The 13,448-nt window shown below is 40.7% G+C and overlaps 1 protein-coding gene across 2 annotated transcripts in view; it reads left to right on the top strand.

The window, feature by feature from the left end:
* ABCA1 (ATP binding cassette subfamily A member 1) overlaps positions 1-13,448 on the top strand; it is a 117,059-nt gene that overhangs the window by 91,548 nt on the left and 12,063 nt on the right. For both annotated transcript variants that reach the window (XM_054689633.1, XM_037495374.2), the window contains exons 29-40: positions 471-595; positions 1,797-1,895; positions 3,420-3,609; positions 4,611-4,705; positions 5,603-5,635; positions 6,619-6,724; positions 7,539-7,613; positions 8,067-8,236; positions 9,335-9,512; positions 11,457-11,572; positions 11,670-11,814; positions 13,266-13,389. In XM_054689633.1, the coding sequence (XP_054545608.1) occupies positions 471-595; positions 1,797-1,895; positions 3,420-3,609; positions 4,611-4,705; positions 5,603-5,635; positions 6,619-6,724; positions 7,539-7,613; positions 8,067-8,236; positions 9,335-9,512; positions 11,457-11,572; positions 11,670-11,814; positions 13,266-13,389 (1,456 nt within the window). The remainder of the gene's footprint in view (positions 1-470; positions 596-1,796; positions 1,896-3,419; positions 3,610-4,610; positions 4,706-5,602; positions 5,636-6,618; positions 6,725-7,538; positions 7,614-8,066; positions 8,237-9,334; positions 9,513-11,456; positions 11,573-11,669; positions 11,815-13,265; positions 13,390-13,448) is intronic.

The raw sequence follows: 13,448 nt of genomic DNA, 5'->3' as shown, positions 1-13,448 counted from the left end.
GGCCAGGGGGGCACTGACTTCCTGTGGACACACTTGTAGTAGAGACAGAACCAAGCTTCTGGTCTTCAGGGTCCTGTTCCAGGGATGTTTTTCTCAGCTTCCCTATAAGTGGAGTTGGACTTAGGCCCAGTGTGGGCTTCCTCAGGTCTTCAGAGTCACCCTGCCTTGTGGCCAGTGTTCACTCTGTGCAGTCTTCAACATGGTGCCTTTTCCTGGTATCCATCTGGCCTCTGTCCTCATGCTGCCAGTTTCCAGAAATGGCCTGGTGGGTAGAGATTTAGTTTCTAGGCTCCACTGCTTCCAGGCCATCCAGAATGTCCTGATAGAGCTCAGCTATAGGCCCTCTACTGCTCATTGGCATGCTTGCTGGTCCAGGAAGCTGGCTGAACTCATAAGTGCTTGCCCCTTGGCCTTTTTTCTAAAAATCCCTCTTCTCCGGCTTCCCTATTCCCCTTCTACCTCGGTTATAGATTGTCCTGCCAGCTGTGTTTGTCTGCATTGCCCTGGTGTTCAGCTTGATTGTGCCACCCTTTGGCAAGTACCCCAGCCTGGAACTTCAGCCCTGGATGTACAGTGAACAGTACACATTTGTCAGGTATGTTTGCCCCCTGTGTTCAGGGAGAAGGGAGTGCTAGGGAGACCAGGGTGTTTACTATGCTGGGGTCCACAGTAGGTGGGCTCAGGAATTACATGGTGAGATGGATTTTATCAGCTCAAGCCCCTACACAATTCAATATTGGCTGTAAAAAATAGCAGTGAACAAAACTTGGAATAACACCCCAGTCTCCTATTTCTGCATTTGAGCTTCTTTTTATACTGCTGTTGTCAGGAACAGTCATATGTGTCTTACATAAATAATCTGCATTGCAAAAAAAAATCTATGATTGAGCTATAATATGTTTGAATTTTCATAGCTATGCTTTAAGTTTGAAATTTAATCATAGGGCTTCCATATACTATCCAAGTATTGTATTTCCAGATTCTTGTTTCTACACTGAACAATTACTGTATTTATTAAGTTCTAGATATTAGCTAATGTTTGTTCTTTAGTCAAAAATGCCAGAAAATCCAGTACTTCAAACAAAAAGACAAAGGGATTTCTCCACCTTGTTACATGGAATTTACTTCAGTCCTATACTATCTGTAGACTTTTACATGAGATAAGTGTGTCATGATGTAAAAGAGAAGCTTAAAAAAATAGAAAGGAACTATGTATACTTGTGAATTGGTCTATTTCTTTCTAACCCCATATTTCCTTCCTGTTTTGTTTAGGCTTACTTTATCTTTCTTTTCTCAGCTCTTGACCCTGTATTACCTTAGTCTGTAGAACAGAAACCTGTTTTGTGTCTCTAACCTGTGCTCATTATTCTTTGTGTCTTCTCGTTGTTTATGCAAACATTTAACCAATCAAATGTTTGCCCTTTCTTAGGAAATTCCAATGGTCTCTGCCTAATGGATAATTGTGAAAGTACTTTTTGGATTGTCAATTGTGAATGGTTTCTTTACAGTAACTATATATATGTAATGTGTATATGTGTGTGAATTCACCCTTGCATACCTCCAAACATATTACTTATTTATACAAGCTCCACCTTCGAGTGCTCAATGTTACCTTGGTACCAAATATGTGGTCAGAATCTGAGGTCCTTTCCAGTAGCTTCTGAGTTTTAGTCATTTTTATTTTCAGCGCACTACAGGAAGTGCCTAATAAAGTGTGTTATGTAGAAAGAAGTCACCCCAACCCCTAATTCCTGGCTTAAATGTTGCTGAGCTGGCTGCCTGTCCTGTGTCCACAGTAATGATGCTCCTGAGGATTTGGCCACCCAGGAACTCTTGAATGCCCTCACCAAAGATCCTGGCTTTGGGACTCGGTGTATGGAAGGAAACCCAATTCCGTGAGTGCCACTTGAACTGTGAAACCTTCATGATTTCTTGTGCTTTTCACCTGTTTTGATCTCTGATGTGCCTCATTTATTAGCTACGATAAATGCTACTGTGTCACTACCATCGTTTGTCCTTTGAATGAGTTTTCATTTAAAAAAAGCTAATGCAGTAATCAAATCAGACCATCTAGGAACAATAGGGCAGAGTAAGGGGATTTTCTCACATCCTGCAAAGAGACATATGAATGTTTACCTCTCTAGAAATTAATATTTAATTTAAAATAACACTTTATTTTCTCTTCCTTCTAACTCCTGTTGCTCAGGGCAGAGCATAGGCTGTCACTATATATAATGTGCAGTTTTCTTATCTTCACATTCTTCACTTTCCCAACCTGAAAAGATGTGTTAATTTGAATAACAATGGACATATTCTTCTTTTAGAGTTGCATATTTTTATCATACTTGCCTCAAAATCTTTTTTTTTAAGAAAGTAGGCAGTGTATAAATAAATCCAGTGACATACCCATATGACTCTAAATGGATATCTATGTGGGGGAGGTATGTTCTGGGATCTTGGTGAGTAAAGACAATGAAGAGAGATGAGGCTTTTCCCCCTAGTCCTAAACTGACAGAGTTCGCGAGCTCAAGTTTCCATTCTCTTGTAGCATTTGCAATCAAGGTTGATAAATCACACCCTCTGAGAAATTATGGAGTGTGGGTTGATATAGGTATATTAGAGAAGGGAGACCTTGACTTCAGGTTCTCCATCCTGCAAGTGACACATGAGTGAGTGTGATAACTATATACAGGATTTTAGAGCAGATTTCTAAATGGACAGCTGCCATTTACTTGCTCCTTTTATTAAGTACATAATAAACTTTTGTTAGTACTTGATTATCAATGGGAAGTAAATCCTAGCAGCCAATTTTGGCTCCTAAATATCACAAGGACCAAGGTGGAGAAGGACATAAAGACATTCTATCTGGATTTCACAAGACTTCTGATGTTATTCCACTTGGAAGTTTTGTAGGAAAGATAGAAGAATGAGATGAAATGATTAGAGTAGAATAGATTCATCTCACACCAACTGAAAGTATAGACTCACAGATAGATAATGCCAACCTAGGAAGGATCTGTAAGATCCAGGTCTGTACTCAGCTGACCTACAGAGACAAAAGAGGCAGTCTGTGCACCTCTAGCTCTCACAATTGCAGATCAATGTCTGACACATAGTAGATGCTCAGTGAATGTTGAGTGAGCACGGGGGTGAATAACTGAATGCTGGTGGATCGAATTGATCTGATGCAATTCAGTATATTCATTTTTAAAGCCTCTATGTCTTCCACCATCCATGTCTGTAAAATGAGCTTACAACATGTTGGGGACTCAAATAACCAAGGGAGATTGTGCTCATACTTTCCAAATGTTGAGGGACAGATGCATATTTGTGGTAGTGGTTGATTGATCCTGTTCCTAAGGCAACAGGAAAGGCCAAGCCCTCTCAGTTGATCCTGCTCTGATGTCATCCCTTTGCAGAAACATGCCTTGCCTAATGGGGGAGGAGGAATGGACCACCGGCCCAGTTCCTCAGACCATTATGGATCTCTTCCAAAATGGGAACTGGACCATGGAGAACCCCTCACCCACCTGCCAGTGTAGCAGCGACAGAATCAAGAAGATGCTGCCTGTATGTCCCCTGGGGGCAGGGGGCCTACCTCCTCCACAGGTGGGTCACTCTCAGGGTGTGACTGAGAAGATGGGAATGTGGGGTGGGCTGGGAGCTTCTGCTTGGGAAGAAGGAATGGCTGATATTACATTAGGAGTGTCTCTTTCAGTCTCTAATTCTTGTTATAGGGAAAAACATGTGAGCTTTGAAGGAAGGGGACTTGGACGTCGGTGTTCTTGTATCTGAGGGTGCTTAGCTGGCTTCTCTATTTTGAAAAGTCAGCCTAGTTTACATCTGAACTAAAACCAGAACACAACATAGATCAGTGGTCTGTGGAAAACACACTGGTCTCTCTCACATTAGTGGTGTCATGGGACAAGCTGTGACAGGCCCAGCTTTATCCCTGGCTGTTCCACAGACATGCTGGTGACCTTGAGACGACCACTCTGTGTCTCTGGGTGTTTCTTCAATTTTTGAATTGGGGAGGCTGGTCCATGAAACTAATGTGGGTCTTAAAGCTCTGATGCTGTCTGAGACTCTAAGTGTGGGAGCAGTTCTGAGCTATTTTTTTCCTGAGAACAATTTTAGGACGAGGCTAACTTGTGCTAAGTATCTCTGCCACTTTATTCACATCCCGATTCAGGGTGAGGACAAACAATTTTAAATGGATGTGAAAACTTTAAGAAGTTTGTTACCTCGTTTTAAAATAACAGCTAATAGAATCAGAAGTATAACTCCAAAGAATAAAATAATTCAATAGGTGTAGTGCTGCTCCCTTAAAACCCTTTGCGTCTATAAAGAGTCACATTTTACTGTCTCTTTTCTAATTGTTCAGGATAATTTCCTGGCAACAGCTTGACTTGGTGTAAGTGAAAGGCCAGGGCTGAGGGCAGGATGCACCTGCTGTGGTGGTGGTTGACTGAAGGCTGTACCTGGACCTGAGGGCAGAGTCCTGTCACCCTGTGGTACATGTTTGAGGGACCTTTGCCACTGTATTCTTTGCCCCTTGTCCAAATGATGGTCCATAAATACACTTGTGCTTGATTTTTCTGTGATAACAGATAAAACAGAACACTGCGGACATCCTTCAGAACCTGACGGGAAGAAATATTTCAGATTATCTGGTGAAGACATATGTGCAGATCATAGCCAAAAGGTCTTTATTTACTACACCTGACTCTTGTTTTTATCAATCCTGATTAGAGAAATTAAAGGCCTAAAAACAGTTAACTAAGGGGTGTGGGAAGGATGCCTTATGTGCCTCATCTTGTCTTCTCCCAAACTAATAAAAATAAGTTTTATGAACATGTGTCTGTGAGCTTCAAGGTTGAGGCTGCCTGCTAATGTCTCAGTGCTGTGCATCTGATAAATACTGTAGATCTAATGTTCAGCTTTATGATGACAGTTAGTGGCGCTGTGTTATATTCTTAAATTTACTAAGCGCCTAGATCTTAAGTGTTCTTACCACAAAAAAAGGCATGCTAATGTGTGGCATGAAGAGGGAGCCCTGGGCCAGCTCAGGAGGCTGCCTTGGCAGTGGAGCCTAGCAAGGCCGTGTGGCTTCCTGGGGCTTCACAGCACAGTGCTGAATTCTTAGTGGATGCTTGGGAAATGTTTGTTCTAATTCCTGCTTGGTGAGTGGGGCCTTTTGGTTCGGAGACTCTTGACTTTAAGTGACAAGGGTATGCTCAAATGATAATTACTGTGAGTTTCCAGGAAAAAGGATAACCTTTCCATGTCATCCATAGTTGAGTATTACTTTGGATGAAAAAAATATTAATTCAGTCACATCTTTGTCTATTAGAAAGGTTTTAAATTGGTTAAGTCCAAAGTATGATTTTCTTATAAATAAAAAGGTTTTAAGATGGAGGGAAGAAATCCATGCTGATTTGGGTTCTTTCCTTTGGTAAAGCTCTGTCACTCTAGCCTGATCACAGGATTATTTCTCCCTGTGTTGTACCCTCAGGTACATACTTAGTCCTTTTGTGTCATCAGGAATAGTAGGAGCAAAGTTTCTTTGAAATGATGTATGGCTTCTTTGTCTTTTCTGCAGCTTAAAGAACAAGATCTGGGTGAATGAGTTTAGGTAAGTAGACCACATTTTCTGCTTTCTTCTGTTTTTCTTATCCTAGTTCAGACAGTGATGTCAATGCAGGTATCTTGAATCCCAGGACGTGGTTGGTTTGGGGATTGTTTTGCCTTTAGTGTTTCTGCTGATGCCCAGCTCCCACTTCATAGGCCTTTGGTATTTGGCACACTGATTAACTTGAGGAGAGCTGGAAGTTTCTTAGAGGGTCTAAGGATTTAATAGGAGGCACAATGTTGTGTTGGAAATAGGCTAGTTACACTTTCCCCCAAAATAGATCCCAAAGGATCAAGTCTTCAGAATGACATTAAATAGGTCTCAGATGAAATTAGAGGCATCAAAGCCATTTATTTTCATGGTTCTTGAAGTCATTTATCCCTATAGGTTTTGAAGGAAAGGTGGGATTTTGGAAAAAAATAAAAAATCCTTGAGGCCAATTTATACCTCATGAAAAATGAGATACTTGGCCACCTTAAAACTTAGCTTCTGTTACTGCTTCCCATATTTCCTCTTTGCCTTTTCACAGTGGGACAACACCCATATAACTGAGCAGAGCAGGAGTGCCCTCTATTGGTACATTTGCTAGGGAAGAGCCTGTCTATAAACTCTGTCTATAAGCTCTTCCTAGCCTATTCTGACCAATGTCCTCACTACTCACCCTGAATCCCTATCTGCTGGCCTTGAGGCTCAAGTTCAGGCCTGAGCTACTTGGGTTAGAGGAGCATGTGTGAGTGGAATGACCATTCTTCCCTCAGTGTCTCAGATCTCTCACTGTATCATCAGGCCCATGTCCCTTCCTTGTGTACAGTAACCATGAGAGTTAAGTGATTGCCAGAGTCCCTTGGAGGAGGGCAAGTGGTAACTTTTTCTAACTTTGGTCCTCCTTTGAATAAGCAATGAAAAGGAAGCATGCACATACTCAAGTGGAACCTGCTGCTGAATGATACTGTGTATGAGTGTTTAATGTTAGGCCATTCATTTAGGTATGGTGGATTTTCCCTGGGTGCCAGTAATTCTCCGTCAGTTCCTCCAAGTCATGAAGTTAATGATGCCATCAAGCAAATGAAGAAGCACTTGAAGCTAGCCAAGGTACATTATCCATCCTAGGACATGTCAGGGAGATGGGTCCAAAGTTGCTGGTATATGGGAGTAGTTGGCAGGTTACCTTGCCACTTGTTTTTAAGATTTTTGAATACAAAGCCATTATTGGTATTTAGTGATCTTATACCAGCCAAGACTGAACTTAGTGTATATTTAGTAACTGAAAGGATAGCTCAAGAACAAATTCAGATTTAAAAGCTCTGAGAATAGCTTGTTTATCAGTTTATCCAGTGGATAAGTAAATTGGGCTTCAACTATAGTTTTCTAAAACAATCGATGGTTAAAAAGGAAATGGGTCATTTTCTTTAAACTCATAGCAGGCTTCAGGACCTGACAGACACTCATTAATTACTGTGTATTTCAGTTTTAAATGAGAATTGGGAAGCTCAGATGACATGGACTCTCAGATCATGGGCATTAGCAATAGTCCTAGCATCTGTATCTGCTCTTTTGAGGCTCAGACCTCTCATGTCTGACTCTTTTCTGCATTGAGTGTAGTTTTGGGGCTTAGGATGACACCAGGGGAACATTTTGAAGAATTCTCAGCACCCAGTTATAGCCAGACATCTGTGTTTTGGGACTTTGAGTTACAGGGTGTTCCTGTGATTCCCTTAAGACTTGTGGCTCATGGTAACATCAGTGAATTAGATTTCTGGTCACTTGTTTCTTGGGAACCAATTATCTAGTGATTTCAAATTTAATTTCAATGAAAAAGGCAGCAATGGTGTTGCTCTTCACGGGGTTGTCCAGTTGTCCTTCCCTGTGAACTGTCCCACCTGAGGCTGGTTTCTCTTGTTCACAGGACAGTTCTGCAGATCGATTTCTCAGCAGCCTGGGAAGGTTTATGACAGGACTGGATACAAAAAATAACGTCAAGGTAAAGCACTTTGTTCTCATAGCTTCCTGATGAACAATAACCTTGTATGCCCTGAAGTGCTTTCAGTTCATGATAACATTGGTAGGGATACTCATAACAGAAACAAGCAGTCTAATTTACTTTGCTTCTAGATACACCAAATGTATATCTGTGACTATTACTTAACCTTGACCAAGTTACTTAACCTATCTCTTCAGTTTCCTAATCTATAAAATGGTGACAGTGATCATGACCATCTTAAAGCTGTGGTGAAAATAGTCATCAGTGTCTGGCCACATGGTCAGTACTCAGGCAACCTCAGCTGCTGTTATTTTGCTTTTTTCTCCAACTGTACTGTTTTTCCTTGGCATTTGACTGGAATTTCTGAAATTTACATACATGTTTTGTGAGTGTACCTACCTTCAGAAGCAGGGTTTGGGAGCATTATCTTCTACCTGGTCTATCTGATTTCAGGTATGGTTCAACAACAAGGGCTGGCATGCCATCAGCTCTTTCTTAAATGTCATCAACAATGCCATCCTCCGGGCCAACCTGCAGAAGGGAGAGAACCCTAGCCAGTATGGGATTACTGCCTTCAATCACCCCCTGAATCTCACCAAGCAACAACTCTCAGAAGTGGCCCTGTAAGTGTGACTGTGTCTAAGTGGGTGTGGTGAGAAGGGGAATAGGTCTCTGAGCAGAAAATGATCAGTAGATGAATTGGCAGGCAGGCATGAAGCTGTGGAAGGTGGAGAGTGACTCAGATGCTAGAACTATAGCATCTAGTGAATTCTCTGAAGTGAAAAATTTTATCAATAAAACCCTAATACATTTTTACTTGCCTTTAACACAGTGTTTAATAAAAAAGTCAGTTTTGTTTGTTTTGTAGCCACTGTTTCTAAATTTGGTAAAAATTTGTGTTTTTAATTTTTGAATTGAGCATATATCTGTGTGAAGTTTAAAGTCAGTAGGAGCTAGTTCAAATTGGAGTCATAGAGGGCTGTGTTTGAGTCTGGTTTCTGAGTTCCTGGAGATAATGATGTTAAATGAGGCAACTCATGTAAATTGCCCATCAGTATCAGCACAGTGTTGATATTCAGCACACGTCAGGTACTTTCCTGTGTGTGGACCATGGCACAGTTACTATTTCTATTAAATTCATATAGGATATCAATATATGTCACTAGGATCTTTAAATCCAATTTATATACTATATATATATTTTTATATACACAGTTATATCCTGTTTAATGGACTTATAAAATCGTTCTTAAAAGAGTCTGATAGAATATTTTTGTATTAGATTGATAAACTCATACTGCTGTTTTCAAATTTACTTACAGCTTTTTGACTTGCTCCACATGAATATTTTTACTTTAGTTTTCAAGCTGCCCTAGTTCTATATGAGAAAAACTAATTGCTCTTATAAAGCCATACACACACACACACACACACACACCCAAGTGAGTGTTAGTAGGCCATTCTTAGATTGCCTTGGAACTTTTTTTTTTATGGCAGTGGACTCTCTGACCTCAGTGAAATCAGTTGTGCATTTTAATTGTCAGGTTGCTTGTTGTTTTATTTGCAAATAATCATCTCTAACCCTGATAAATGTATTTGATGAGTGGATTTTTCTTGCTGGACTGTGCAGCAGATCTCATATTCTCTGTGTGTCCTCCTGGGTTTGTCCTCAGCTGTATCAGTGACCTTGCATATCCTCACTGCCCTCTATTCTTCCTCAGGATGACCACATCAGTGGATGTCCTCGTGTCCATCTGTGTTATCTTTGCAATGTCCTTCGTCCCAGCCAGCTTTGTTGTGTTCCTGATCCAGGAGCGGGTCAGCAAGGCCAAACACCTGCAGTTCATCAGTGGGGTGAAGCCTGTCATCTACTGGCTCTCCAATTTTGTTTGGGATATGGTAAGAAAACTGGGCTGCTGCTACTTTAGAAATCTCCAACAGAGCTAGTGATTGCAGGAAAGAACCCCTGTCTCTCACTGGGGCTTGTTGTAGCCAGTCTGAGGATGAATGAAAAAGGAATAGGTAGATGCAATTCTTCACACCCATGATACCAGACGTGATGTTAAATACAGAGCTGATTTCACACCAGAGAGAAAATCCGTCCATCCTGTGACTGAAGTTAATACCATCACCACTAGCATATCACTAATTTTCTAAGGGAAAACTTTACAAAGAAATACTGAGGTGGAAGACTTTTAGTCAAAACTTCAACCTACTTTGTTTGGTAGGTTTTAACTTTTAGAATCAGGGTATTCTTTGCCTTGCTGGGAAATACATCTTGTCATTTGAAAACTATACATTTTACCAGAAGTTTGCCCATCCATTGTAAACATGATTTTGCAGTAGCTCTAATTGTTTCTGGTTTGGATCAATATGGAGGACTTAAAAACTCTAAAGTTCTAATTTAGTAAAGTTGAGTTGAAATATATCTCCCTCTGAATTCCATGAACTATATAAACCATAGAGAGCAAATTTAATTCTTCTCCTAGTACACAGCCACTTGGATATTTAAAGACAACTTTCATTTAACCTAAGCCATCCCAGATCAGATGACCTGCGAGAGCACACTTTGTAATCTCTAAAGTACTATACAAATGTGAGTGATGATGATGACGATGATGATGATGTCTGTGCTGAGGATAGCAGGCCTCTCAGCTCTGGTCTGATTGCCTTTCTATGGCTATGCTCCATATTGTTAATGTCCCTTTTGAAACACAAAAGCCCCGAATTAACCTTGTGTTCAGGCTGTTCAGGACTGAATAGTCATGACTCTGGAGGAGTTGGTCTTTATTTCATACTTCCATTACCTAGCCCAAGGCTATCGCATTTTGGAAGTATCTCTGTCTTGTTGGCAACTTGCTGGTGAACCAAAATCTCCATTTCACAGGAACGATTGTTGAATGGGTCTCTTTCATTCTATGCTAATGTAATTGCCTTTTTTGGATCCAAGCTTTATATTTATCCCTGTTAAACTGAATCTTATTTAGTATCCATTTTTTTTTAAATTGCTTTAGTAATTACCATTCTCTAAACACATAGTATTCACTATGTGTCTGACTATGCTAAGCATAAGAGATTCAGACATGAACTATAAGATCCTACAGGGATATCACTTATCTGCCTGTAACTTATCTGTCCCTCCCTGATTTAGAGCCTCTGAAATTCACTCTAAGCAAAGTTGTTGATAAAAACATTGAGTAGGATGGGACTGAGGAGAGCCCTGAGGTCTGATGTTGAAAATTCTTCCACCAGCTGACAAACCCACTGTCACCTTCCTGCCTGTGCTTTGCTCTGCCAGCTATGAATTTTCATAATTGTTCCATGGTCAAGTCTTTATTTCTGCATTTTAATGCTTGATACACTGTCAGGACAGACTTTAAGATTATTCTCAATGTGATGAAACAATTCTGACATTCATGTTATAAGCACTTACCTCATAAATAGATTACATGTGAGATTGAACTTGGGCAGACTATAATACAGCATTAATGATGAGACAGACACAATCATCTTTGGGAAGAATAATGGAAGCTTATTTGCTGCCTGTGAAATTGAAATTACTCTGACTGGGAATCCATCGTTCAGTAAGTTTACTGAGCGTGACACCTTGGCTTAGCTGTTGGAAAGACAGAAAGGGCATGTAGTTTATAAAATCAGCCAAGGGTAAAATGCTTGTCAAAATGTATTGTCCAGTATTTTGATTAATAGTTTACGTGGCCTCATTAAATCAAAGTTATTCTTCATTATGTCTGTCTGCCCTTTCTTGTCTGATGATAGTGAAGACTTGGAATGTGCTGTGTCTTTGATGTAGGGGTGAACTTGGTTCCTTTGTTTCACTTTTAGTGCAACTACGTGGTCCCTGCCACACTGGTCGTTATCATCTTCATCTGCTTCCAGCAGAAGTCTTATGTGTCCTCCACCAACTTGCCTGTGTTAGCCCTTCTACTTTTGCTGTATGGGTAAGGCACCTCTGGGTGGGGCATATCGGTGGGTAAGGCATAGGGTGCCTAATGGGAGGGAGATACCTAATGGACATTTGCCTTTGTGCCTCACCAGGTGGTCCATCACACCACTCATGTACCCAGCATCCTTTGTGTTCAAGATCCCCAGTACCGCCTACGTGGTCCTCACCAGTGTGAACCTCTTTATCGGGATCAATGGTAGTGTGGCCACTTTTGTACTGGAGCTGTTCACCAACAATGTGAGTTCTCCATAAAGAGTGCCTCCTGCTGGGATGAGGTCTGTGGGAATCAGAGGCTCTGGTTGCATCGTAATCTTGTTCTACTTGTCTGCAGTGTTGACACCACAAATTTCCCTGCCCTTTTTTCAGATTCTCTCTACCCTGGATTTACATATCACCTCTCTCCTTTTCCTTCTATTTCTCTGTTCAGACTTTGACAAGTTTTTTATACTCCTTTCTTTTTAAATGTTGCTCTTCCCAGTTTTCAGTCCTCTGCCATCTCTGCTTTCCATTTTAGATTTTATCTCTGGGTGATGCTGGAGGCTTTTACTACCATCTCTCTTTGTCTTATGTTGTTCTCTCAGCTCTATGCCTTTAGCCCTGTGTTTCCTTGAACTCTGGCCTCACATTCTCAATTGCCTTCAGAAAATTTACAAATACACTAGACTCATCCTAATTACTTCTTAGAACCTAAATTTTTCTTGCCATCCCTGACACCCTAGAGGGTAACTGGCAACTGTTAATTTTTCTTTAATGCTTTGCTTTTGCTTTCTCAAATTCGACTGGTTGCCTTGTTAGTTCTTCCAATTACTGATCTCTTAAACGAGTATCCCTGTCCTTCTGTTGTCATTGCCTTTCTTCAGATACCTTAACTTAGCACACAAAGACTTTAAGAGGTGGACATACTTTCCTGGCCAGGGGACATACTTCCCCTCACACCCTTTCCCTGAGTCACTGAAAGTTTCAGCTGAGTTTTCCCTTAAACCTGCCATAGTTCTGTAGTCTTAGAATGCACTTTCTCCATCACAGTCAGGTAGTATCTCATTTATCCTTTAAGAAGAATGAGCTGGAACATGAAGGTTTATCCACCTGCCCTATAGGAGGTGCTCTTACTCTTGTGCTCCCAGAGTCCTCAGTTCATGACTCAGAACAACACATATACAGCTAGGTACCAAATTCCTGTTTCTATGGCCCTCTTCCTCAGAGTAGACATTGTTTCCTAATAACTGTGGCCTCTCCCGTGCCTTAGCACAATACATCTAGCATGTGGCAGGTTACTCAGTTGTTGGATATTTGACCACTGATGGCTTGATATATTCAAGAACTTCTAAAATTCCAACAAAATCCTGAAACTGAAATATTGACTCAGACATGAGCAATTTGCTTTTAAAATGCTAAGCAAATACTTTGTCATGGATTTGCTTCTGATTAAACATCACTGTGTTTCTAAACTTTACTCATATTTCCCTATACTCAGTATGATAATTCCAAATTTTCTAAAGCACAGAATTGTATTGTGTTATATATCATTAGCTGTGGCTGCTGCTGTTTATTGCTATCTGAATTCAAAGCTTCAGTTTGATTCAGGGGAATCAATAGTTAGTTTCACTCATATATTTCAGACTTTGATAAATTTTTAGCTTAAATCATGAATAACATTCAGTCTTCCTTTCTCTGTCTTATTTTTTTAGAAGCTGAATAACATCAATGATATCTTGAAGTCTGTGTTCTTGATCTTCCCACACTTTTGCCTGGGACGGGGGCTCATTGACATGGTGAAAAACCAGGCAATGGCTGATGCCTTGGAAAGGTTTGGTGAGTGACAGCAGGGTCAGGGGGATGCTTCCATGAAGATGGCAGTTTGCATGGACCTT

The sequence above is a fragment of the Talpa occidentalis genome, unplaced genomic scaffold (assembly GCF_014898055.3).
Source record: "Talpa occidentalis isolate TD23 unplaced genomic scaffold, MPIMG_talOcc4v2.1 talOcc4.7, whole genome shotgun sequence".
In the NCBI taxonomy this organism is placed as follows: Eukaryota; Metazoa; Chordata; class Mammalia; order Eulipotyphla; family Talpidae; genus Talpa; species Talpa occidentalis.
This window is presented reverse-complemented; position numbering and strand designations above follow the sequence as displayed.